This window comes from Gavia stellata, chromosome 6 (assembly GCF_030936135.1).
Source record: "Gavia stellata isolate bGavSte3 chromosome 6, bGavSte3.hap2, whole genome shotgun sequence".
In the NCBI taxonomy this organism is placed as follows: Eukaryota; Metazoa; Chordata; class Aves; order Gaviiformes; family Gaviidae; genus Gavia; species Gavia stellata.
In genome coordinates this window covers 21,508,040-21,534,442 of record NC_082599.1, presented here as the reverse complement: position 1 = coordinate 21,534,442, position 26,403 = coordinate 21,508,040, and the positions used below count along the sequence as shown (strand labels likewise).

Below are 26,403 nucleotides of genomic sequence, written 5' to 3'. Positions count from 1 at the left end.
CTGAAAATATTATCACACATTCTGTTTCTGTAATGTTTAATCTATGGAGTGCATACTCATAAGTAATAAGAGCAAAAGAGTACAACATGTCTTTATTGTGGACATGGTTATACCTGAACCTATACATTTTTCCAGTCTGCTTCATCTGTAGGAGCTGTTTTCATGCACTTGTATCCAGACACATTTTGCCATAAAACTAAGACCATGCCAGCAACACTGTCAACTTAATAAACCAACATTTCTGTACCAATAGTGCTGCATAGATGCTATCATACCCATGTGATAGAATCATAGAATCGTTTAGGTTGGAAAAGACCTTTAAGATCATCGAGTCCAACCGTAAACCTAACACTGCCAAGTCCACCACTAAAACATGGCCCTAAGTGCCACATCTATATCTTTTAAATACCTCCAGGGATGGTGACTCAACCACTTCCCTGGGCAGCTTGTTCCTGTGCTTGATAACCCTTTCAGTGAAGAAATTTTTTCCTAATATCCAATCTAAACCTCCCGTGGTGCAACTTGAGGCCATTTCCTCTCATCCTATCACTTGTTACTTGGGAGAAGAGACCAGCACCCACCTCGCTACAACCTCCTTTCAGGTAGTTGTAGAGAGAGACAAGGTCTCCCCTCAGCCTCCTCTTCTGCAGACTAAACAACCCCAGCTCCCTCAGCCGCTCCTCATAAGACTTGTGCTCCAGACCCCTCACCAGCTTCGTCGCCCTTCTCTGGACGCAGTCCAGCACCTCAATGTCCTTCTTGTAGTGAGGGGCCAAAAACTAAACACAGTATTCGAGGTGCGGCCTCACCAGTGCTGAGTAGAGTTTCATATTCATCTGACCAACCAGCTAAAAAATAATGGGTTTTGATGAATATTAAGAATTCGTTCAATTGCTGCCACATGACCTAACAGCAAACACTCATTTTATCATAAAGCATTTTTATATGAGAAGAGGTTCATTCTCTATCTCTTTGTGACAAATTCAGGGGTTTGCCATGAAAATTCATTCATCTGGTAAAAAGAGGAGAGAAAAGAAAAAAGCTCAGTAGTGAGTTAACATCTTTAGGCTGATTGCTACTATTTAGGTCATCTATGTCCCTGGCTTTGCTAGTATACCTGTGTCAGTCAGGAGAGTCAAATAAGGTATTGCATTTTATTCCTTAAAGATGCACACGCATATAAGCGGTGAGTTTGAATCAGAGCTTTTTACCATCTGATAAAAATGCAAGATCGAAAAGGAATGACATGGCTCTTGGAGGGAAAAAGCAAAGCTTTATTTTTCAAGTCCACACAAAGAAATTCTACTTTTTGTCTGTCATTTGCCCATGGTTCCATGTCACTTTATGTAAGAGAAAGCTTCTAGCCAGGAGGTAACAGAACTTCACCTATTTTTCCTCTGTTTTACCATAAATCTTTTTTGTATCTCTGCTCTGAAAGACAGAGATACTAATCTCTGGCAAGGAAACTGTTTTCCATCTCATATCATGAGAGGTGTGCATGCATGTACCACAATTTTGTTTTCTCATATATAAAACTATCACAATAGAAACTTCGTGTAAACCTTAAATGTAGATCATAGAAAAGATTGTATTTCATTATTGTGCAGACCTCAATGGTTAATGTGCAATAGTGAGATAAACAATATTGAGAAATTATCCACAATGTGTTTACAAACACTCTAAATAACAGTCCCAGTTTGTACACAACTTTGTTCCTGTGAAAGTCAGCATCACAGTCACCATGAACCAGGACAAGATTTTCATTCATGATAAATCCTTGAGTCTTTTGTTTTTCCTGCACCAAAAAAAGCTAACCCAACTCTACCTAGAGGCATAGTATAGTAATATAAAATCAAAGATGATACAGTCTTTATGTGTTTATCATGCAAACAATGAGAACATTTTTATTATGTTTTCACTTTTTTTTTTTTTAAAACAGCATTCCAGGAGGAGAACAGTTATTTCATGTTTGTATTGTTTGCCTTTGTACTTGGGAAAAAAAGTTGCTTGCTGTTTCTGTGCTGTCATTCAGCACCTAAGGAGAAGCAGACTAACCTTGCAGATATTAACATGCTCCTTCTGCTTAAAAGGTTTATACATGTACGAATTTGGGGAGGAGTTATAAATGGAGTGTATTGGATATAACAATTGCTTTTTTGAGCACAAGAAAAGGAAAATTTGGGGAAAGTTCCACTGAGAAAGTTCCTTTTGGGAAAGGATGTGTCATAAGACAAATATCCTCCCATGGGTTTAGCCTTGCCTAGAACAGCAGATGTGCTGTTGATAATAAGATTTCTGCACCTGAAAAAGTTTTGGTGTCCGTTTTTTTCATCTATTTCCCTTGGTGGCTTTTTAAAAGAACTGTCAGTTGATTTTGCAGCAGAGAGTATTTTCAGAGTTGACAACACTGTTATTGTCTCTGTGCAAAGAGAGTGAAATCAATTTCTCATGAGTATTTGAGCCCTGGCATCAATGAACTGAATTTCAATTATGGAAATTACAAGTTACTCACACTTGTTGTCATTTAAGAAAAGCATTTCTTGTATTTTATTATTTTTTTAGTTTGGCATTGTGATCACTGCATTGATGTCCATGCAGTGCTCCACCCTAGACTAGTAGAAATTCAGGCAGGCAGTTGTCACCTATGTTATTTGGAAGAGACAACGCTCTCGTTTGCAAAGCTGGATGCTAAACACTGAGAAAATATCAAATCAAAGGGGATTAATTTGATGGCCTTTACAGAGTGGTTAGGACCTTTGCTGAAGTCCAGCATTTTTTAATATGCAGAATATGATGTTCTGCCTTCAACCATAACCATAGTAACAATACAAATTACTCATTTAGTGCAAATTGGCCTGAAAATGGGTACAAGTGATAAAGTAGTTTACGATGCAGCGATGTGGCATCGAAGGGAAGAGTTGAAGACTACGCAGCTGTCAAAAAGATAATTAGGAGACAGACAAACTATGAATCCCCTGCTCCTTCTGGGGAGCAGTTACTTCTCATTAGGGTGACTCATACAACTAACTGCTCATCACTGGGAATTAATATCCCAACTAAGAGCATGTACAATAAAGCAGGCCTTTCCTGATGGCTTTTCAATTGCTTAATTTGGATTTGCTTGGCGATTTGAAATATATATGCAAGTACTAAAAGTTTTTACAGTGCATGAACAGAAATTAAGACTGGAGCTTGTATACATTCATCTATTCTCATCTGAAAGTGAATAGCTATTTAATAAATTATCAATGGCTATGCCAAGTAAAAGACTCTGCTGTCTGAAAGTTAGAGGAACCTTTTTAGTGTAACCTTTCTTTCTTGTCTTCTCCATGAATCTTACATCCTTTGCTACATAGTGCTACAACTACCAGGAGTTGTTTTAAGTGCCCTTTGGATGGGAATACATTTGAGAATAGATCTTCCACATTCTAGGCAATATTTCCTTTCTTTCCCTGCAATGTAAATGATGGCCTGGAAATTTTCATCATATGTAACGTGTTAAAAAAAAAGAATCAAATAGGGCTGACGCTGTTTTTCTTTTTAAAAAGCTCCTATACATCTACGTGAACTAAGCTTTAAGAAAACTGAGTAAATACCTTTGTAGGATTTGAGCAGGGAGAGGCCTCGTTCTTGGATCCTATTCATGCCTAAGCTCAAACCTGATGTCCACAGTCAGCACAATTAAAACTGAAGTTTCATGGGAAAGAGCAGAGCAACGCTGTGGCGTTTCAGCTGTCCTACCTCAAGATTGAGGAAATGTGGAAAAAAGCAGGGAAAATTTCATTTAATCCCTTCATTCTCCCATAAATTCACTTCCATATTATAGTTAGAAATAGCTCTTGACTCAGATAATACATCTTCATTTTCCTTTTCTCCCTATTGTCACAATGGTGCCGTACAATCCACTGAGCGAGGCAGCCTTCCTTGGTCTAATGAGAAAAAGTGCTGCCACACATGAATGAGCTGTTACACTGAGGTTAACCATTCCTATTCTGTTTTATTGCCCCTGATACAAGGCATTTAACACTGTATAAGGACCAAGATCAATAGACCCTTTTCTATTATTTTCCAGTTCTCTTTTTTTAATATTAGCGTGGAGTGCTCTGCTCACAATCTGATGAATGGTAGAAGACCCTATGCAGTTATTGTTGTTACTATTAATAACAATAACAGTAACATGTTTGAAGTGGTACCCATAACTTAATAGCTGTTTTCCAAGAATGAATAAAAGGGACAGTCCCTGACCTCACAGACCATCACACTCTAAGACAATCAAACAAATAGTTCAGGGAGGTGGCACAATAAAAATGATGACTGTAGAAATCAACAATTTTCATTATTGTCAGGTTGGCAAACAAGCACGGTGAGAGGAAATTTAAAAGTGGAATCAGAAGAAAATTTCTCATAAGCGAGATCAGAGACGGGTTTTGTACAGAGTAAGGCTTGGAGGTGATTGAATGATTGCCAGAAAGCCAGAAGGCAGTGGGAATATTGGGAGGCTGACATAAGTTGTGAAGCCAAATGGCCAGTGCTCTGCTGGTGTTTCTTAAACCTAGGGCTTTTGAATTGCTCTTTTGCCTGCACTGCTGTGTAGAACAGCACTTGTCCGTTTATGCATGAGGATGCTGAAGAATCATTGCTTATCATCATGTTCGTACTTGCTGTGATACTCCAAGTTGCCCAAAGTAGAGATCACACCCAAGCACAAGCGGTTCTACAGATGTTGGCTAATTTATTGAGAGACTTTTTCCACAAAGGTTACAGTGTTGTTAAAAGACTTTCAGTCACTCATGTGGAAGCATTGCTTGACAAGTTGCTTCTCTGACAGAGACAGCCCTCTTTGCTCCTGATGGTAGCATAGCATGAGCAGCCTCTCAGTATCAAGTTTATTAAATGGATAGTCTTCTGTAATACTTTGGTATGATGAGTGTTCCATTCACGCCAAGATTAGAATATTGCAGGGTCATTTAACATCCATCTGTTAAACTTTTGGCTGTGTGATTCAGTTGCACAGGGTGATTCAAAACCCCTCTCCAAGCTAATGAATCAGGCTTTCAGAATGTGTTTATTAGCTAGACCTCACAAGGTTTTGTGAGGCTTCATCTAATGAAGCTCAACTTGAAGCTTTAAAAAAAAAATTCGACATTCAAAATGTATTCAATTAGTATTTTTTGTCAGTAGGGCAACTGCGATAGTTTTATGAGAACATCAAAGCAAAATTCATTATTAAGGTAATTAGGAACTTCAGAATTTCCAGACTGCATTCAAAGGAAAGGATTTTAATTTTGTTTATTAAGTTAGAATTAGTAAAACATTTGGAAATGTCTGTTCATTAAGATTATGAGAGTATTTGGTTGTGGGAAAGAGACATCTAACATCTTTTTCCAACTTGGGCTGGGGAAAATGAGGAGCATGTAACACAGAAAAAGCAAATGCTCAGTTGCCAGCTGTAAAATGGAACGGATAAGACATCAGTTACTGTGCTAATAAGTTTGCCTTTTTTGCAGCTTCCACAGACGACAGTGCAGCAGAGAAGAAAAGTGGAACACTTCATGCCGGCTTAATTGTTGGCATTCTAGTCCTGGTCCTCATTGTGGCTGCAGCCATCCTTGTGACCGTCTATATGTACCATCACCCAACGTCAGCAGCTAGTCTCTTCTTTATAGAGGTAAGACAAAAGTAACATGTTGTGTCACTCGGCTAGTATAATTGGGGTATCCAGAATACAACTTTCTTAACTAAATCTAGAAAATGTTCTTGTATTCGTAGTGTAAGCTTTGAAGAAATGGACCTACCTCACCTAGCCAGTGATGCTGTTTTGTTCTGAGCATATTAGTCACTCAGCTGCTTCATTAACTACTATTGCTGTTACTTTTTTTTTGTTTTTACAAAGGACATATATCTAAAAGATATATCTCAGATACCAGTCCACCTCTCTTTCTTATTCTTCATTATCCTCACCATAGCATTTTTCCATTAGCTGTCATGTGCACTGGCATTTTATTTCAGGACATTTTTTTTTTTTCAGTTATTTTCCTGTAGAAAAATAAAATGTTTGCATTCATTAACTCTCCAGAAGAGCTGACGTAAAGTAAGTTTTTAGCTGGAAACATGTGTTAGCTGTTCCATACATTCTTTTAACACTTTGCCTCAGAGTGTGGGAAAGATTCTTTTCACCTAATTTTAACATCTAAATCTAATATCATCTCCCTTTGCTCTTTTCATTAGTGTAGAGAGAAACAAACTCTTTTAGACCGTGATTCATCTGACCTATTTGAGACATCTCCTTTAGGATTAGATAAATTAACATTTTTCTCCCTCAAATATAGATAGCTACCTCAGGTGCAGACATCTACATTGCAGATGCTGACATTTAGTCAGCTCAACTCCACTGTACATGACAATATGAGAAAAGAACATTTTCCATAGGTGTTTGATTCTACAAAAAACTGTGAATACCTGCACTTACTTGTGGTTTTTTCAACTCAGGAATGTTCCTCTACCTTATGATAAGTATAGTTGCTAAAGATGAAAGAAAACACTGATTGTTCATAACCCCCACCTGCAGTACTCCCGTACTTTTAAGAGCCTGGACAATTTCTAATAGGCAATAGCGAAGATGCAGAACCACTGGAAGTGTCACTACGGACGTTCATACCTAGGGATTGCTTAGGTAAAAGCCTGGACCAGGAAGATATAGACATTCATTCTTAGTGACATCAGTGTGAATTGAAGTGAGACATGAACATGAACAGAATGATTCGTTTTTAAAATCATATTATAATAAATATACTGCTTAGATGCAATAGTAGCGACAGAAATCAAAATGAATTGTTTATCAGTATTCCAGGCTCAAGCGATGTAACTGTGTTAACCATTGGGGAACAGCATCCACATAATAAAATCAATAGTTTTCTTTCATGTCTCTGCGACATTTCAAGCCAGTTCTCTATTGATGTAGGCAGACAAAACTCCACTGAAGTCCTTGTACAAAAGAGAAGGATTTGTCCTTTTCTTTTTTTCACACACAGATTGAATTGCTATTCTTTCACTCTAGTAAAAACAAGTTTCTTATCTGTTATGATGTGACTGAAAAGGCTAAGTAAATGGCAACATCATTTTTAAGAAGGAGAGGAGAATACCAAATTTAAACACATATTTATTTATTTATTTTTATTCTCAGTGTAGTAATGGCATGTTAATTTATTTCATTCATTGATATCGTACTCATCATGCAAACAGTGGTGCCTTAATCAGTTTTGTTAAACCCATTCCACTGAATTTAATCTTTAGGTGACATTAATCAATCTATGCAGTCAAAGCTAAAATCACTTTTAGCAAGCAATGTAGGCTTTTAAGAAAATAGAAAAACATCATCTTTCTGTTTAAAATAAAGGAAAAATAATTGCATAAGGACAGGAGGTAGTAAATCAGTCAAAATCAAATTTATGCAAAATGTGATATAAACTACATCCTCTTTTGGTTACTAGGAAAGTTGTGAAACTTGTGAAGAATCAGCCATTTAGCAAGAATTGTAGAGAGTTCTAGCCATGAAGGGGTGGCCTTTCCCTGTGAGTGATAAAAGCACTGGTGCAGTGGTAAAACTGCAAGTGGTGAAAAAAGGGATTTCTCTGTATTTCAGAACATTTCCATGAATTCCAAAACTTTAAAGCCATTGCTGGTTTCACAAGCATAGAAGAAAAGAATAAAGTAATCCATTCTGGAAATGAAATTGTTTTTAAGAAGATTAATCATTTAATTTCCAAAGGAAAAAAACAGTTTGACCAATTCAAGGAATAAAGAGTAGAATATATTATTCTCATATTCATCTGATCTATAAGATGTACATGTTTCCAATACAGAGGATAATGTATCTTCTCAGACTTCCATTTTGAAACTGAACTACAAAAAAATAATGAGGCATAACTGGTATAAATAGGTCACTGTTACAAAAAAGCATTCCTTATTGTATTTGTGCAATTGAAAAATATTTCTGAGTAAGCTGTTACAGATAATATGGTACCCCATATACCACAGCAGACAAGCTGCATTATTTATGGGAAATGAATGAGATGTGGATCCGATGTTACCATTCTGGGGAAAGAGCTCAAGAGTATTGCCATGGACTTGGTCATGAAATGAGAACAAGCACATAAATATTTCAGAAAATAATATTGTTTTGTACGACTCTCTTGATTAATAAAGCAAGTTGCACATTAAAACAAGATATGACAAATGGACAGGCAGCTCCTTCATGCAGTTGTCTAAAAAATTACTAGTACACTGTCGTCTGCCATCAAGTTTTCTAGCCAAATCAAGATCTGCATCAGTTTATCTATCATCAGAAATTAATATAAATCTAAGGCTGGGCAAAATAAAGAACAGGGACCTGCCCCATTTATGTTTACTTTTAAAAAAGCTGCTTTATAGAGACATCATATTGACATTAAACAATAGCATTTGTTCCAAACTGTAATATGACTAACAGAGAAACTTCTTCTTACATCTAAGATTCTAGGATGCTGTCATGATTTTGTAGGTAAAGCATCATTTTCAGTCAGATTCTGTTGGGTTTTTTAGGTTAAGGGCTACGTAAGAAATTTTGAGTTGATTTGGTTTATAGTCATGACTGGTTACTGAACAAAGAAAAGTATGATAAACTGATCCAATATCTGACGCTCTAAGTCTCCTTCTCCTTTGTGTTCTCTGCAGATATCACCCAATATTCACTTACCACCTCAGTCAGGTTTTCACATAGCTCATCTCAAATCCCACTCGTGATGCCCCTTGTGTTTGTCATGTAGTCCCTTTTCTCAGTGAGCTCCCCCAGATAAGGATAAATACACTCACACTTTGACTGCACTGTTTAACTTTACACCAATAAATGTGATCCCTTGTGACACCTCTGAGCACTATTAAATGATATCCTGAGTGCATTAGTTGGTTTAAATAAGAGATGCACAAAAGCCAAGAAAAATGCCATTTATTCCAAAAGCAACTATTGTTTTAGAACAGAGTAACATTATTCTATGATTTTTTTACCCCTGAAGTCTGAAGAAAACATTTCCTCTAGTGGTTTTGTTCATAGCTGTTGAGCACAATGCATATGTGCAGCCCCACCTGGAACAAAAATAGCTATTTTGAACAAATAGCTTGAGAAGTCTTGAATGCCAATACTATTCAATTTGCCCATGATAGTGTAACATTTTAAAAGAATACCATCCAAATAGTTCAATACTTTTTCGAAAAAAGTTCCCCTTTTTGTTAAGTATGTAGAAAATTCAAATCAAAATGCAATGTTTTCCTGTTTTTTCCAGTCCCCACACTATTCACCATGTGTTTCATTGTTTAAGTTGGACACTTCTCTGGTGACCTAAAGACAGGATGAATTATCAACTTTTAAAGCTAAGGGAGTTCCAGCCAAAGTTCCAATGAATGCAGGCTCTTTCTAAAAGCTGAGACTAAATGTTCACTCAAGACTATCTTGCAGAGTGACAGAAGAGATGTTATATGCTTTGGTCTTTTATTTATTTATGGTTGTCCCTGTGGTATTTTCTCTCCCTTAAATTTGATTTTGTTGGAAATAATTTCACCTTTTGAATCAAGTTACACACCTAGTCTTACCTTGAGGAATCTTCTGTCTCTTGAGTATACTTTGAACTTAATTGCATTGATTTTTTAAAAGTAGCTTACATGTCAAATAGTGCTCTTCATGTCTTTTTCAGCCAAGCAGAAGCTTATGTTGGAAATATAGCTATAACACATATAGCTACACACTAGCTATACCACAATTAAAAAGTAATTTGTTTATTCACTAACCTATGTAGTATACTTATGTTCAGGATTTGAGGTTTGGTGGCCATGAAGCTAAGCATGATGCCCCAATTGTACTGGATTGCATGTCTGTGATACAGATCATAGCAAAAATGATGTAGATACCTGGACCTGAATGTAAACAGGGGTAAAGAAATTCCCAGCTGAGTCAGACGGATTTGCTCCAATTTTGTTGAGCTGTGGGCCAAATAGGAGCTTTAGTAGTATTTTGGATTCTACTTCTTCCCTTTTTTTTCTTCATTTTCTTTTTTTTCTTATATTTTTAACCTTTATTGATTTGCATTTGTGTGTGAACTTTGGCACTGAAAGCAATTAATGTCCAGGGAACATTTAGGAAACCAAAAAGCAAAGCATAAGGCAGACTGTCTTTTACTCAGACATCTTTTGCCTGTTTACACCCAGGTATCTGTGGACAGAAGGGTTGCACATAGCACAAGTTTTCATGTGCATGGGTTTTTTGTGTTTTTCTTACCTTTTTTAGTTATACGTTGGTCCAAAGTCCTTTTAATCTTTGAAACTTACCTCAGCTGTCATCCCAGTGCTCTGCCTTTGGGGAGCAAAGGCAACATGATCTGGCCACAGCTGAGAAGACAGCAGAGGAATTGCTGACCATTACGGAGGCAGGGAGTCAGGTGTTGTGATGTCTTTTCCTAGCCAGGCACAGAGATACTTTTGCCAAACATGCTTATGTAAGGCTCGACAACAGCATAATAAAATTTTTCTGTGGCAGTTCTCTGCGGGTAGGGAATTTTAAGGAGTCTAAACTAATATTGCAAGTTGGGACCATCTTAACCTCAGCTGTATTCAGCTTATAGGTACAAAACCAAATCCAACTTATTAATACATGTAAACTCTGAGCCTGTGTATTTCTTAACAGCGGCTGTGTGTGTCTTAATAGTAGTTAATATGTCACACACTGAAGAGAAGTGTGGGTGTTTGTGGTTACAAGTTATCATTTTTTTGAGTTAAGATCCCATTTTAAAGGTCATAGCATCTGCCTTCAGGTTCCCACCCTCCCTGGAGGTTTTCCAGAAAACTTCGTTGTGCTGATTCAGCTGCTTAGAAACATGCATGTACACTCACACACACACATGCACATACCTGTGTCTTTTTAGTTGTTTGTTTTACTTCAGTTTGGATGTTCAAGCTGGATAATTTCACAAATCTGTTTTTTCAAATGGCCACACAGAGCGTTGAACTGGTGCTATGGAGCTAGGAGGTGACCTTGGGGAGAAAGAGAGAGAGGAAGGAATGAGCAGCTGCAGATCTTCAGCAAATAAAATAATAGTGTGTGATCAGAGCCTGGGGGATGCACCTTGACTCTTCCTGAGTTAACTTGAATTATGTCTTTACTAGTAAATTAAATAAGCCTTTTTTTTAGCATAAAGACCAACCAGCATGGAAGGGTCTGCATTCCTGTCATTTAACTGTCAGCCTCACAGTAAGGTGACGACAGCATGCAGACCATTAGCGTGGACTGAGGATGGTTCCCGAATCCTGAGCCCTGGCTGGGGTGGTCTGAGAAAGCACTAATCTCTGGATATTTTTTCTAACAATTGAACTGTATAGTGGATTGTGTTGCAGTATCTGGAAATATTAACTGGCATGCAGATCTAGCAGTAGATTTTCTTCAGATTTTGACCTTCTTCTCCTCCCTTGCCTGCTTCAAGGAATGAAATAGAAGGAGAAAATAGTCAAAAAAGCCAGGCACATTTCATGGTGTTTCAGAGCTCAGGGAATTAAAGGGCATTTCTGGCTCACTGTTATATATCTCTGCTCATAGCAGCACAACACAAACAAGAGCCATCATTTAACAGCCAGCCCTGTTCTCCATGCACCATTTCCAGGTTTCTGCATTAATGTCACAGATGCAGTGTTTGTCTTCAAACAAATGAGAAGTAAATAGGAGACATAGTGAAAAAGAAAGAAGGAATTTTTTAAAAAAGAGTCGGATCCTCAGGTGATGCAGCTCACACAGCTCTGCTGATTTCTTTTGGGATATGTCCCATTGTTTTTATTATATATACATTGTACAGGGGATTAGGCTTTTAGTTTGAAAAAGGCTTGACATGGTCATCAATTTTTTTTGTCCAGAAGTTTGGGCTGAATTGTGTTTCATGAAGATGATGATTAAAAAGAAGAGAACAAGTATCATTTTTCTCTTCTTTCAAAGTCCTGCAGTGTCCTGGCATTTGGGGTATTGTCATTGATCTCACTGTCATTGCCTTGTACTGATAGTGAAGTTATTTTTTCCAAAGCTTATCCAGCTCAGCAGGAACCAGCAGCTCAGCAAGGGAAATCTAAATCGGCCACAAGGGAGAAGCACTAAAATAAATAATCAACACTGACAATAAAAGTCAAAGGTGGGGAGAAAGGAGGCATTCTGTTTCTTGTCCGTCAGCAGCCAGATACTTAGATGAACCTAAGACTGCAGAAACATTGTTATAACAAGAGGTGGTTTAAATCACAAAGAGATACTTAAAACAAGCACTTCTATCAAAAAGAAAAATAAATGAAGCTGGTAAATGATTCTACTGAATTTTAAGTCTGAAGGAATCTTTATTTCAGAACAGTTTCTTCAAAATATTAAATTAGCATGGTGTCAGGCAATTGATCTTTCTTATTCACAGAATCACAGAATCACAGAATCACAGAATCACTAAGGTTGGAAAAGACCTGTAAGATCATCAAGTCCAACCGTCAACCCAACACCACCTGTATGTATTCCTGGAAATACATATCAGAAGTAGTTTCAGATATTTGAAGGCTTATCCATTTCTGACTGTGATTTGCCAAATAAATTGGGTGTTTCTAGGAGAGATTAAAAACTGATGCACAAATTATAACTCCATAAACAATATTTCAGGTAACTTTGAGCACATAAACACATGTTACAGGCAAGGTAATTGGTAACAGAAAGATCTTTCCTTGTCATGAGAAAGCGGAAGGCCTGGATACCCAGGGAGATTAGCAGTGGACAAGTGTACTTAGACTAATGGGTCTTGATGGTATCAGGTTAACATATGGTCATTTAGTAATAGACCTTACTATATTTTTTCCCTCTTTCCTTAATCCATCTGAGTACGTCATTACAATTTTTCTGGGGTTTTGACAATTGATCTGAAATTTGTATAGCTCTGTATTTACATGTTTCTAATTAAGAAAGTTAAATAGGCCTTGTTGGCAAAGCGTGGTTAAAGAATACAGCTTTTAAATAGATTTAAATGTCTTTATGCCCTTGAATTAGACGAAGGACTTGACATCGATGGAAACATAAGATGCAGCCTTCAGTAGAAACAGTGAAATGGTCCTCTGAAAATTTGAAAGATTTGAAATACGGGAAAATAATCAATAGACAGAGAAGACAAAGTTGCATCAGAGCATTCAGTCTAAAAAGTATTCAGGAACTTCAGCTTTTGTGTGGTTTAGTGGGAAATCAAGTTTGCTAGGGAGCTCTGGAGAATCTTTCAAGACTTTGAAAGACTAACCTTCTCATGCTAATTCAAGTATTTATACTCACCTAAACTCAGTTTGGAAAGAGAATCTGTGTGTGTCTTGGTGAAATCCACTGTTCAAGTCTACTGCTGAATAGGAATGAAAAGCTGATCCATGCACAAGCACTCTGGGATTTTCTGCTGGTTGAAATATACAAAGGAACTTTTGATAGTCTTTTAGAAAATTTTCAGAATGAAATGTGCATGAGGCAGGACTGGGGAGATGACAGAGAGGCAGATTTTTCATTATGTTTTCCTTTCACTGCTTTTCTGACATTGCAGAAGCACGCTCATTCTATTTTTCTGTGTTGAATGAAGGCTAGGATGAGAATGGGATGGGGATAGTAGAGGATAGGATGTAAGAATATCAAATATGTAATACACGTTGCCAAGTTTCTTCTGTCCATTACTGATAGGAACTTGTCTTCATGCAGATGTATGAAAGGAAATGCAAAAGCTTAGACTTAATGCAGCTAACAAAATATACATTATTACAATTGCTTTTGATTAATTACCATCTCAGGTGAAAAGTGCTAACTGGCATAAATTTTAGACATAGTGTATAATGTCAGCACCAGAATCTCTCAGGAGCAGGGCATCAGTCTTCAAATACCAGTATTTCAATACAACTTCATACAACTGCCTGTCCTCCTGTAATTGATCTTGTATATTGCTCAGCCCTTACAATTTATTTTACTGTGGCATGTACAAAGTAGATTTCATTTCTTGTTTATGTGTACTCAGTTTATTCTTTTCAAATATTTTTAAAATCCATTAAAAAAACTTGAATTCATTTTGTACCACCTTCTTCACTGGAAGTCTGAATTGATCCCTTCCTTTGTTTTCAAGAAAATACTAATTTGAGACACTGATTTGTTTCTAGTCCATAAGTCAGTGTAGAAATACATAATTCTTACCGAATTTTACCTCTTTACCAAACTGCAGCAGCCTGTTCCGTTATTATTTTGTAGTTGCATCATTGGTGATCTGGTGGCTCATAATAGTTAGGAGCCTTGCTGACAGTAGAAAATAAATGGCTTCACTGGACAGTTAATAGAAGCCCGTAACATAAAAACTGATGTGTCCTTTTCCCTTTACTTATTGAAAGTAAACTTTCAATATGATCAAGTTTACTAGAAATTTCTGTGTAAAATTCCACCAACAGTCAAACACTGATCTATGTGAAACTCTCCTGTATTTTTCAACTTGAGCCACTTTTTTCTCTTTTGCTTAAAAAAGTTACTGTTCAGCAGGAAATAAGATGGTCTAAAGCTAGCAACCTCAAAAGAAATCATAGACTGTAGCACTGCAAACCATGTTCAGATCATACCGACCGAGTTTTGTTTAGAAAATAGTCAAATAAGTGCTCTCAGATATGTATCTAACCTTTTTTTTTAATCATGTCTTAATGAGATCATACCATTTTGATGGATAAAAAAGGCCTTATAAGGCTCAAAATTCCTTCATGTTGAAAGATGTCAAAAGAAGAAACTGGTCAACCATGAGAACACACTTGGAGACTTTTCCGTGTAACAACAGTGAGAAGATACTCCAGTCTCCACCCTTTAGTATTCATATGTGGAATCCCCTCCTTTTTTTTCTCAGAAGTAAGACAAATAGTATCCATTCTGCCTCTACTGCAAGATTTATGTAAAGACACTTATTATAGCCTTAGTATTGCTCTAGGAAGTCAAATATACTGCACAGCCACCAACAATGGTGTAGACAGGCATAATGTAAGAAACATGAAAAGTAGATCTCACTTTCCATGGATTACTCAACTGCTAGTTTCTTTCATTTTATCTTATTGATCTTCAACAGGAACTAACTTTTTTTAAATGTGTCTCATAAATTATTCTTCTGCATCCTGACATGTATCTTCTGCATCCTAGTCATGTAAGGTCACAAGTGCTTTTCCCTCATCCTTATTTGCTTAAAATAATGAACCTGAGGAAGCTTCAGTCCTATGAGAAAAATCCTAGTCCTGCTTTCCTGCTTTGTAATACACTGAAAGGAAGCAGGAGTTACAACTCTCCAGCCACAGCTCAGAGGATTTTGTCTAAGAATTTTAATTCCAGAGAAAGAAACATATTCTTTCCTGTTAAATTGTGTGACAAAACTAAGGAATTAGTTAAGATACTCAGCCTGCTTTCTCTCTGCTTTATTGTTGTTTGGGGTTTGGAGCGTTTTTTTTCTTGGCAGGGAGTAGGGTTTTTTGTATCGTCTTATTTCTCTGCTTCACAGAGAATAAAAAGTAAGAATGCATTAGGCATTTCCTGAGCTGCTTCAGTAACTCAAGGAGTTTTGTATCTCCTGATATTAAGTTACTTTTGATTTTATCAATTTAAACTGTAATGTCTCTACAGCTTTTGGGGGGTCAATACACAAGCCAATGAATTTATAGCTTGTCAATGCTCTCTTTTAAGACTGGCAACCACTTGCATTACCCACATGCACACAAAGAAGTTGAAATTAAACAGACTATCGCTAGGAATGGAAAATCTCACCTCAGGCATGAAGAGAAAGCACAGAAAGCTGTAATTGTAATATTTGGAGATGACCTTCAAATCTGTTGGTTTATTTCTGGAACAACAGCTGATGTTTATGTTGTATCACATTGTATCATTAGAACTGATACACATCTGTTCCATATTTCAGCATCTGGAAAGGTCAATTAAAAAGAGTAGCCCAAAATGGTAGATTTGGTTTCTAACAGCAACGTAGCAAGGAAGTAGTAACTAATCATGGGTACATCTTAAAATGAAATTAGGGAGCAATTTAATAGATTAAACTCAGCTCATCCTTATATGCTGCCATTTGAGACTGTTTCGAATTATTTTTTCCTACTAGTTTTCCAATTGTTTTTCATTTTCTCTTTTCATTAGAGACCTCTAGGTCAAATTCTTTTCTCATTTATACCAGTGTAAATCTGGAATAAGTCCTTTACATTTAATTGAATTATTCTTGATTTAATTCAGGGAGTCTGAAAACTGAATATTACTCTTTTTCTTTAGCAGTAACCAAACTGTCCTTCCTAATTTTGAAACTACGCTGAATCAAGCTTAGGTAGAAAAAAGTCTCCAAACTTTGAATAGACTAAGTTTTCTTATTAGGAAAAGACATCCATTAAAGAGAACAGTGTTCTGCCTTCCTACTTGGTAGGAAGGTGTTGCATTGAAAGGCCTGGGATTTTAAATTACCTGCCAAACAGAATTTAATTCTGGATGCCTCAAAAGCAATCTGATCCTGCAATGGGAGAAAAAGAGATCAGCTGCTTTTATATTGTATATCTTCCTAAAGGTGATCACTGAGGAAGACTTTGTGCTGTACCCACAGACAGCTGTGTGGTTTGCTCATAACAAGACTCAGTGGTCCCCAAGATTTCTTTAGTGGCTGCTGCACAACAGCACCATGAGTCCCCGCATAATGTCATGGCTGTGGCTGTTCTGTGGTCCCCAAAACCGCCCCTCAGCAACATGAAATATCATTAGTGATCAGAAGGCAATCAAAATGGGGTATTATGGGGACATAAAATCAAATGCAATGTTTATTTTCAGAAGAAAGATCACAAAGTAAAATTGTTTAGATTTTGAACTGTCAATGAAAATATAGGCTGTAACTTATATTCATTATTTCTTCTCTCATTTTCCTGCAATGTCTCTATATAGGTTGCTATACCTTCCAGCCCTCCTTCCAATCAGATTGTTGTTAGTAAAGAAAAATAAATATGTATCAGCATATTTGGCAGATAAAATTTTCAATAGGGAATAATCATTTTAGGAGAGCTTTTTCTGCTAACTGACTTTAAGAAAGAGTTTCCCTACTTTCCTGAAAACTATTCCCTTTGACAGAATGTCAGCTTAGTCACCCAAAGTCTGAGCCTTCACAGACATTAATTAGTTTGAAAATACAGGATTTTGAAAGCACTTTTCTTTCCCAGAGGCATCACAATCGTACAGGAGTTATTTCATCTGCCCTAGAGAAGATCTATTTCTTTTCTCTGCTTATTAGATTTTTTAAAGCAGGCACCAAAGATCCTAATGAAAATTGGTTAGGACCTCTTAAGACCCTTGTATCCAAAGCTCATAAAAGTTTAAACGAAAAGGTTTGCTTCTATTTGAACCATCAGAGTAAACTACTCAAGTAGAAATAATGTCACTTGAAACAGAAAGTTGTTATTTTGGTAGTCCTGCATAAGTATGCAGAATTTTGTTCTAAATAATTTTTAAAAGTACAGTTTCTCTGGACTCTGCTACACATTCTCCCATACAGTATGTTAGCAAATTCCTATGCAGCACTAGGAAGGAAGAACAGTGGACAGGTCCTTTAGGGCATGGTGGATCAGCAGGTCTTTATATGACAAAATTTGCAGATCCACTGATCAACAGTTTTAGACAGGAGCTATTTTATCACCTTCATTGCTAGGACTAGTGGCAATTATTTAGGTCTTTGAGAACAGCCATCACCTCCAAATTTAGAAAAAGGGATTCATTCCTCTGACTTTTGCTGCTGAACTGTTCTTCTCCATTCTTGTAAAAACTACACGGAGTGGGTTTTAGTATGAGAGAGACCAAAATTACAGAGCATTATTAAAGTTTTTTGTTGTTAACTTATTGTTGTACCCTTCATATTCTGAAAGTTTTTTTCTTGTTGTTGCTGTTACAGCGACGTCCAAGCAGATGGCCAGCAATGAAATTCAGAAGAGGATCTGGACATCCTGCCTATGCTGAAGTGGAACCAGTTGGAGAAAAAGAAGGGTTCATTGTATCAGAGCAGTGCTAAAATTTCTAGGACAGAACACCAGTACTGGCCTACAGGTGTAAGACATTTACTTTGCCTCTCTAAGAAAAGGAGCCCTAAGCTGCTGTAGCCTGATAGAAGATCCTGGATAAGCTTTGTCCAAGAAGAAAAACTAAGATACCAGATTACCACTGCACAGTAGTTTTTGTTAGTGGACTGAGACACAATGGTTCATGCAGAACACTTGTCAGTGGACAGCTACGGTATCAGAACTATGGCACAAGTGCCATGTTATTGGCTTTAGGTATGGGGATGCGCAGTAATCAAAAATAAAGCCTTGGTGCACAAGGGTATTGCCCTTTGGTTCAAGTGTTCTTCTCTTGTATCTCAAAGACTGAGCACTGATCTGTGTTCACAGGTGATTGAGAAAAGTATCTCAATGCAGGTAAAGAAGAAAAAAAGAAATTTTCCAATACTTCTATAAGTGGATGTGAAATACACTCACTTTTCAATTCTAAATTAACCTACCCACCTAACTGAGTGAGTCACAATGTATATGCTTTTCAGGAGTAGTACAATGTTTCTTGTACATTGCTGATTACTATCCTTCTAAACAACTCATGATATACAAATTGATAAGAAATGAAGACAACAGAGAATTTTCACAATGGTGAAATTATTTTATTTCATGGGAGTTCACAATGAAATTCGGCTGATTTTCAATTTCAATGTTCACTAAAAATTAATGCGCAGGTTTGTTTCGAGGGATATCTTTCATTTCTGAGCAGTAGGCTGAAGTAACAGCAAAAGAACCTTTTAGCTGCCAGAGATCTTATGGACGATTTCTTAGGCAATGTGATATGAAAAATGAAATTTTAAACTAATGGTTTTCTATCCTTTGCCATTTCATTGAGTCCTTACTGAGAAGCACCACAGACTTCAAAGCACCCCTTCCAGAGATTCAGATACAAGTGTTATTGAACCCTGCTGATTCATACAGTGATTTTGTTTAATGCACATAGTAGTTGCATAAATATATATATAAATATATTTTTTTTTATAGCTAACACAAGGCGGGCTCTTGTGACTGTTAAGACTGCATTTTTGTCATCCAGACAAAGGAAATGGATTGCATTGCTGCATATTTCCACTGAGTTGTAAAATAATCCTTAATATTAGAATATTTTTATGTTGTGTAGGGAAGGTGGTTCATGTAATTGCAGTGCCATAACCTTTCTGCCTATTGGAACCACGCTTTCTTTATTATTGACCCTTTCCCTCCCTGTATAGGGAAAGACAAGACTATAAATTCACACCATCAAAAACAGTTAGTCCTTTCATGGAAGGGATTAATATACACTGAGACCCAGATATTCCAGGAGGAGTGGGAACCTAAATACTTTGATGATCTGGGCCTGAGCTATTAAAATATTAAATTCAGGTATTGTATGTACATTTCATCATAGTCATTGACTATCAAATTTTTTACATACTGTACAAGGCACTTGAATCATTTTAAAATGAGGTATATAACATTTACAGTTTCAGATCTCAAGCAGTTGAAAAAAGTTGTAGATACCACCTTAATAATACAGTTATTTACATTTCTTGTTGATGCTTGTATGGTCTAAATTTGATTACTTAATGCTGTTTTAAAAAAAAAACAAACATGATTTTTACTTGTTATTTTGTTCAGTAAATAATACAATACTGTATTTTCTGTATTCTTCTATTCTGTGTAACACACTTTTATTTTCATCTGTTTTAAATCATCTAGTGTGAGATTGAAACTGTTCAAAACCTAACTGGTATTAATCTGAAGGTACTAACAAACACATTGTCTTGAAGCCTGGTGAAAAGCCTGTAGTAAGTATTCATTTCAATCTGTGTGGGTCTGCTGAGCCCTGTTTCTAATAGGCTGGGATTAAAGTGCAGGCTGTTAATTCCGATAGCAATAACCAAATGTATGCACATATATATCTGGTGACACTCATTTTTATTAAATAAAAACGTATCAGTGCACATCATTTAGACATGTATTTGGTGTGCAATACTTATTAGTTTTTCTAGGAATCTTGGAAGTCATCAGCTAGGGTTCATTGGCCAAATGAAGAAATTGTAGAGCTTCCATTTGAAGCATGCTGGAATCCTGTTTGAAATAATTTTTATTTCAGAGCACATCTTGGCAAATTGTACTAAGAAATTTTAAAAAATCTACACAGTACTGCAATAAGTTCAAGGGATATTTCATATAAGTAAAGAAGATTTATATTATTATGGGTTTACAGGTCTGCACTTTGGCTGATTCACTCAACGTTTTTCATGTTGTTACCCATGTATGTAATACATGTCGTGCAATGGAGCTGACAGAATGTTTGTAACATGATTAGACAAACATGACAACTATTTTAAAACCTGGTATTTTGGTTACTTTAGTTTTAAGGCCCTCTTGCACAGCTGAAGGATGTTTATTAGTATTTGCAAACTAACCTAAATTTCATACTCCTTCATAAAATAATAGCAATTATTTTTTTCACTCTTTGTCCACTTCTCATAATTTGGTGGCAGATTTCACTGGTCTATGGGGAGCATAATAGTGTACTTCTTTTGATTTTTGCCATGATGTTATATGCTATGGATTATAACATGATGAGTTGCTGGGTTTATTTAATAAAACTGGTAGGCATATGCTTATGTCTGATAAGAACTGATATCTGAAGAGAAAACCTCCTGCATACTAATGGATGTATAGTGTCTCATTGGTGTCTGCTTTGATATATTCTGTGGTATGTTCTATTTATCCCAGTAGGCAAAAGTTAATTAAGTATTCTGTTGCTGTTTTGTAATTCCATCTGGTTTTCTAATTTTTTAATAATTAAAATTGCCACATTAAAAATTATACAAATATTAATCTATAGGTGTGATGAAATATTGACATTAACTGAGAATCCTATTCTTATCAGGTTAATCGGTCCAGACCAAAAAAGTGTCATGTAACCCGCTCTCAAACATCCAACTGAAATATTATTCAACAATTTCTCTACAATTACCTGAAAGGAGGTTGCAGAGAGGTGGGTGTTGGTCTCTTCTCCCAAGTGACTAGTGACAGGACAAGAGGAAATGGCCTCACGTTGCACCAGGGGAGGTTTAGGCTGGATATTAGGAAAAATTTCTTTACTGAGAGAGTGGTGAAGCATTGGAACAGGCTGCCCAGGGAGGTGGTGGAGTCACCCTCAATGGAGGTGTTCAAGGAACGTGTGGACGTGGCATTGTGGGACATGGTTTAGTGGGCATGGTGGTGTTGGGTTGGTGGTTGGACTTGATGATCTTACGGGTCTTTTCCAACCTTAATGATACTGTGATTCGGTGAATTCATAAAGGAATTTCCATCCAGGTCTCTGAAACAGTGGCTTCACTAGCATTCCCACTGGTCCTTCATTTGAAAGTGCTTCAGAATATTTCTAACAGTTATTTTAACTCTTAAACTTTCCTGTAAATTTGTGTATCTAATGCATGTAATGATTGCAAGATCTCCCAAAATTATAATTTCTTATTATTTTCCATTTTAGTGTTAAAAGTTCCATAACACCTAACACTCTTCAGCTCATCCTGTTTCACAGAAAAAAAGGAAAATTTGAACTACAAGGATTCAAAGCACATCATTACTAAGTAGCTCTTTAAATCTCAGTAAGATGAAACAATAAATCAGATACATGTATCGCACACAGAGATTGTTGAAAAAAAGACCCTTACATTTGCAAAATTGTATTCAGACATTAAGAAATTCTGGAGCTGCATAATAAATGGAATAATTTCACTCCCATGTGCATACATATAATGACGCAGTCTTATTTAATTGCCTGCTATGTTTCTCAGTGCATCTTATGACGCATTGGACATAGAGAATGCAGGCTGTTCATAAGAAGCAGCTATTCCATGTTTTTCTCCTCCTTGCTCAAATTTTGTTGGACTTTGTTACAAACTGACCAAATCCTGTTTGGAAGACTTTTTCTTTTCCCATGGACTTTTCTTCCTTACCTGTCATCGCTATTCTTGAAGAATACATACACCTCGATTTATTTGTATTCTGAGAATTCCTGTGAAGGGAGACAATTTTCCAGAGAAGACCAATGTGAAACTGTTTTTCCTTTTCTTATAATTGCCCTCCTCGTCTTAACAGCTGCTTCTGCAAATGACATAGATGTCTTGTAAGTAACAACCTCCTTCATTGTGCCATTATAATTTGGCTTCAGATCAAGTTCATTTTCTACAAATAATGTGTGTGATGGAATTCTGGGGAAAAACATAATACATCACTGTATTTTGAAAAATTGTGGAAGCCAAATTAAATTTTCACAAGTTGAACAGAGTATTTGACTTTGCAAACGTCACCATTTTTCCTTCGTCAACAGAGTTCAAACCATAAAACTCACTACACAAGTATCTGAGCCAGCTGAATAGTTGAATCACTTGTTTGCCATCCAAATGTGGACAGCAATGGAAAAAGAAGTGGTGAGCCAGTTTGCCAGTGAGCAGGGAAGAGATCTTCTTTACAGAATAGTAATAAGGCTTCCAAGGAAAACATGAGAATATTACTATATTCTATTAGAGCACCTCTTGGATAAGCAAAACAAGATGTAAATTATAACGTCCATCTTTTTTATTTATAGAGAATCTCTAAACAAGACTCTGCAATCAGTTGTCATGAGCTTGCAGTATTTCACATAGTAGGTGGGTGACTAGAACATGCAGAGTACCCCATGTTGGTTCATGTTCCAGCTCACAGAACATCAGAGGAAAATTTCACTTTGAGTGCATACAGTGGCTGAAGCAATGGCTGTGTTATTATTTTCTGATACCAGCAATGAAGCTTCGTATAAAGACAAGACTTGGCATCCACCTAGAAGGTATCTCAGCTGCGCAAAATCATAGTGCCTACAGCCATAGTATTAGCCATTAGGAGAAGAACTGGAACAGAGCACACATTCAGTTCAGATCAACATTTTTGCTCTAGGGCAATTTATTGCTTCCAGTGAGGAGAAAGAATAACAGCAAGCACTGTTTCCAGAGTAAGATCATTGGACTCCTTATACGTGTGCCTTTTTGCAGACGCCCACTTAAAGCTGGAAGCCTAAAAAACTCCAGAATTGAATGCTACTGAGCAATAGTGTAACATTCACTCTAATTCTCATGTTTTAGACAGGACTTCAGGAACTGATACCTGCTACTATTCTTTATGGATGTAATGGTAAGCTGGGTTTGGGTGGTTTTTTTTCGAGTTTGGGGGTTTTTTTGGAATAGGCAGAGGAGAAGGGAAATATGCAGGAGGGGAGGGGAGGGGTGTCAGTATTCCCAAATATTCTAGAGGCAGGGCAAGAAACCTTATCTACAGCCTTGAGACCATCAGTACCATGTGCCAGTGGCACTGAGTGAGAACACATGAAGTCTTCCTTCATGTCCAGCTTGATCATTTAAAAATCACAAGTGTCACCAGAACCACTATCTCTGTCTAAATCTGCAGGAGTCCATACTTTACCTCATGGATGGTTTATGTCACTCCTTAGGGAAAAAAGTTTGAATCACAGGCAGCGTTTTGAGATGAAACAGTGTGCCAGTAGCGCTTTACCAGAAGCCAAATACAACAAAGCAGGATGCAGCTTGCATAAAACTGAAAGGGACAAGTGAGATTAATTTCTTCCAGAGCAGCCAATATCTTTGTGGCTGGAGCACTGATAAAATATTGAAGTCTGTGGGCTGATTTGACTTGGTTTAGACAATATCATAATCCTAAAGCTGGCCTTTAACTAGCAGTTTATTGTCAGATCCTAGGAGAGTTTCTTGACTTTTTAATTGTTTATGGAGATGAAAACAGTTGATGATGCCAAGTGGAATAAAGTATCTTTCTGATAGGAAGAGAGTCTCATCTCCTGACATAGTTCTCTCCCAACCAGAGTAGGTGTTCCCCTGTGCACAGCTCATTTCAGCAGGTCTCGTGCTGATTCCAGGGTCTTTCTCATGATATGTTTCACACTTTTCAATGCAATTCTCTGTCTCTTGCAAGATTTTTCAATACCTATCCCCCGCCTCACTTTTTTATTCTTGACTTTGGTTCTTCTCCACCTCTGATCTAACTGCTTTCTCACTACTTTATTTTCTTGCACTCTTCTAAGCCTTGAATTACATGCCGAAATGACCACTTTCAGTGTAACTCAAAACAAGCCTCAGTCTAAAGAAAGCTCCACTTGATTTTTCTTCCATATGTGGGTTCTGGTTAATACAACTGTCTGAAGGTAGATTTTCCTGTTATTGACTGAATTCTGTCCATGGGAGTTAGCAAGCTAAATTCTGAAACTCTTGGAAACTACTGGTCTCTTCAGTGGAAAACTTGTCCCAGATAATATTTTTAAAGCAGCAAAAGGCCTTTAAAAGCAGGCCTCAAGACATTACTTTTAATTGCATCCATTTAACTAAGCAGATATTTTTGCCCAATTAATTAATATAAATGCCTGGTTCTCTGTTGTCTCTCTGGGAAGATAGTGTTGAAGGATATTAATTAAACTCTTCCCATGCAGTTTGCATTATTTCTTTCAGAGTAGCTCTTATTCAAAAAACAAAAAGGCTGGTTTATTAATTGCTAATGTTAGTTTGAAAGCGACTTAGTTTATTGACTGCTTGGGTGGCACAATGTTTCCACAGACACTTAGAAGCTGTTAGTAATAAATATCACTTGTGCCTATCTAGCTTTGTTTGGACTGCTGTTTTTATTACTAGGTCTTTTTTTTTTTTTCCAATTTCAATAAGAGTCATTAAATTTTGTTTTGGGACATAGCAAATCATACTGTGATCTGATTGTCATGTTTGACTACACATCAGCAATGGTGTCCTTTTCTGGAAGCTTTTCATCTTGAAGTTTTTCAGCTCTGCCTTGCCTGCGAGAACGTCAGGATCACACTACACGCCACACACCCCCGTTTAGTGACAAAATGCAGCTTTCCAAAGGAAGGAAATGGTGTGCTTTTCATAGACATGTACATATTTTCACAATGGCCTGTTTCCAGAAGGAATCCTGTTCCTAGAGAGATGAGTCTGGCAGTCTAGGTTACAAATGGAGTGTGACTGAAAATAACTAACTCTGTAAAACACAAACCATGTGCAGCTGCAGTGTCACTGGATGAAATTACCTCCAGTGGTCATCGGCCTCTGGGCTCAAGCCTCAGCCTGGCCACAGTCCTTCTCCAACGTGGGCTGTGTGCCAGGGAGAAGGCAGGGCAGGAGGGCTGCAGGTGGAGACTGCAGGTACTGTTCCTGCCTGGAGAGCAAAGAGACAGCGGGCACCTTCACTAAGACTTCTACTCTCCAGAAAATGAGTGCCTTGTCAGTGCTGAGCATGAGCAAAGGGTCTCCTCAGCAGCCCCCCAAGGGAAGTGCGGCAGGGTGAGACAGGAACCATGAGCACAGCCTTGTTTCTGTGCAGGACGGTGCCCTGCAGATGTGCACATGCACACGTGCACCCTCTCACACTCACCCACTTCTTCCAGCTGCTGTCAACAATGTATTTTGAGTTTCAAGTGTTTTCTCAGTGCAGGGCTTAGAGTAGTGAACAATGTGGATAATACAAAACCAAGAGTACTCTGTTACCATAAAAGATGACACTAAGTCATTTCACTCTTTCACTCTGTATCTCCCACAGCACCACTGTGCATCCTCCTGTGAGGACCTGACAGATCTCCTCCTGTTACTTTTTCCTCCTCGCCTGAGGTGCAGGTGAGCATGTCAGTGAAAGGTGGCAAGTGCTCGGGGCTTGACTTGACCTGCACACTGCTGCCTAGAGGGAACCAGGCATGAAAAGGAGCCTGGTGGAAGCTGACAATCAATCTTTTAGAAAAGACCTAACATCTAAAATTTTAGCTAAGGATGTACATTATCCTTAGTGAAGTGACTTTGGTATGTAAAGTTGTTTGACACATATCACCAGCATTGGCTGAGTTACCCTACACAGCTGTGACCTCAAGGGCCAGAGCAATGAGGAGCACACGACACATCTTTAACACACTCCAAGAGCAATGATTGCAGCAGAGAGCTCAGCAGCTGTCTCCACCTGTACTCAGAGCTAATGGTGATCTCTGACCCCTCATAGAGACTAAGCCTATCCATTAGATCATTTGACCATGAGGCCTGGGAGGCTTGTGAAGTGTCCTCATCCAGGAGAGCACCCCAACTGATGGCATTAAGCTTCCCCAACCCCTTTCTACAGAAGATTCTCCCTACCCCAGTGCAGAAAAGATGCAAGATTCTTTGGCCCCAAAAGAGCAAGTGAGAGTGGGATGGGATTAGT

The 26,403-nt window shown here is 37.5% G+C and overlaps 1 protein-coding gene across 1 annotated transcript in view; it reads left to right on the top strand.

Annotated features, from left to right (window-relative positions):
- Positions 1-20,932, top strand: part of PLXDC2 (plexin domain containing 2) — a 283,797-nt gene extending 262,865 nt beyond the window's left edge. Inside the window, exons 13-14 of the mRNA XM_059818461.1 lie at positions 5,508-5,668; positions 17,994-20,932. Coding sequence (XP_059674444.1) covers positions 5,508-5,668; positions 17,994-18,110 — 278 coding nt within the window. The 3' untranslated portion in view covers positions 18,111-20,932. The remainder of the gene's footprint in view (positions 1-5,507; positions 5,669-17,993) is intronic.
- The last annotated feature ends 5,471 nt before the right edge of the window (positions 20,933-26,403 follow it).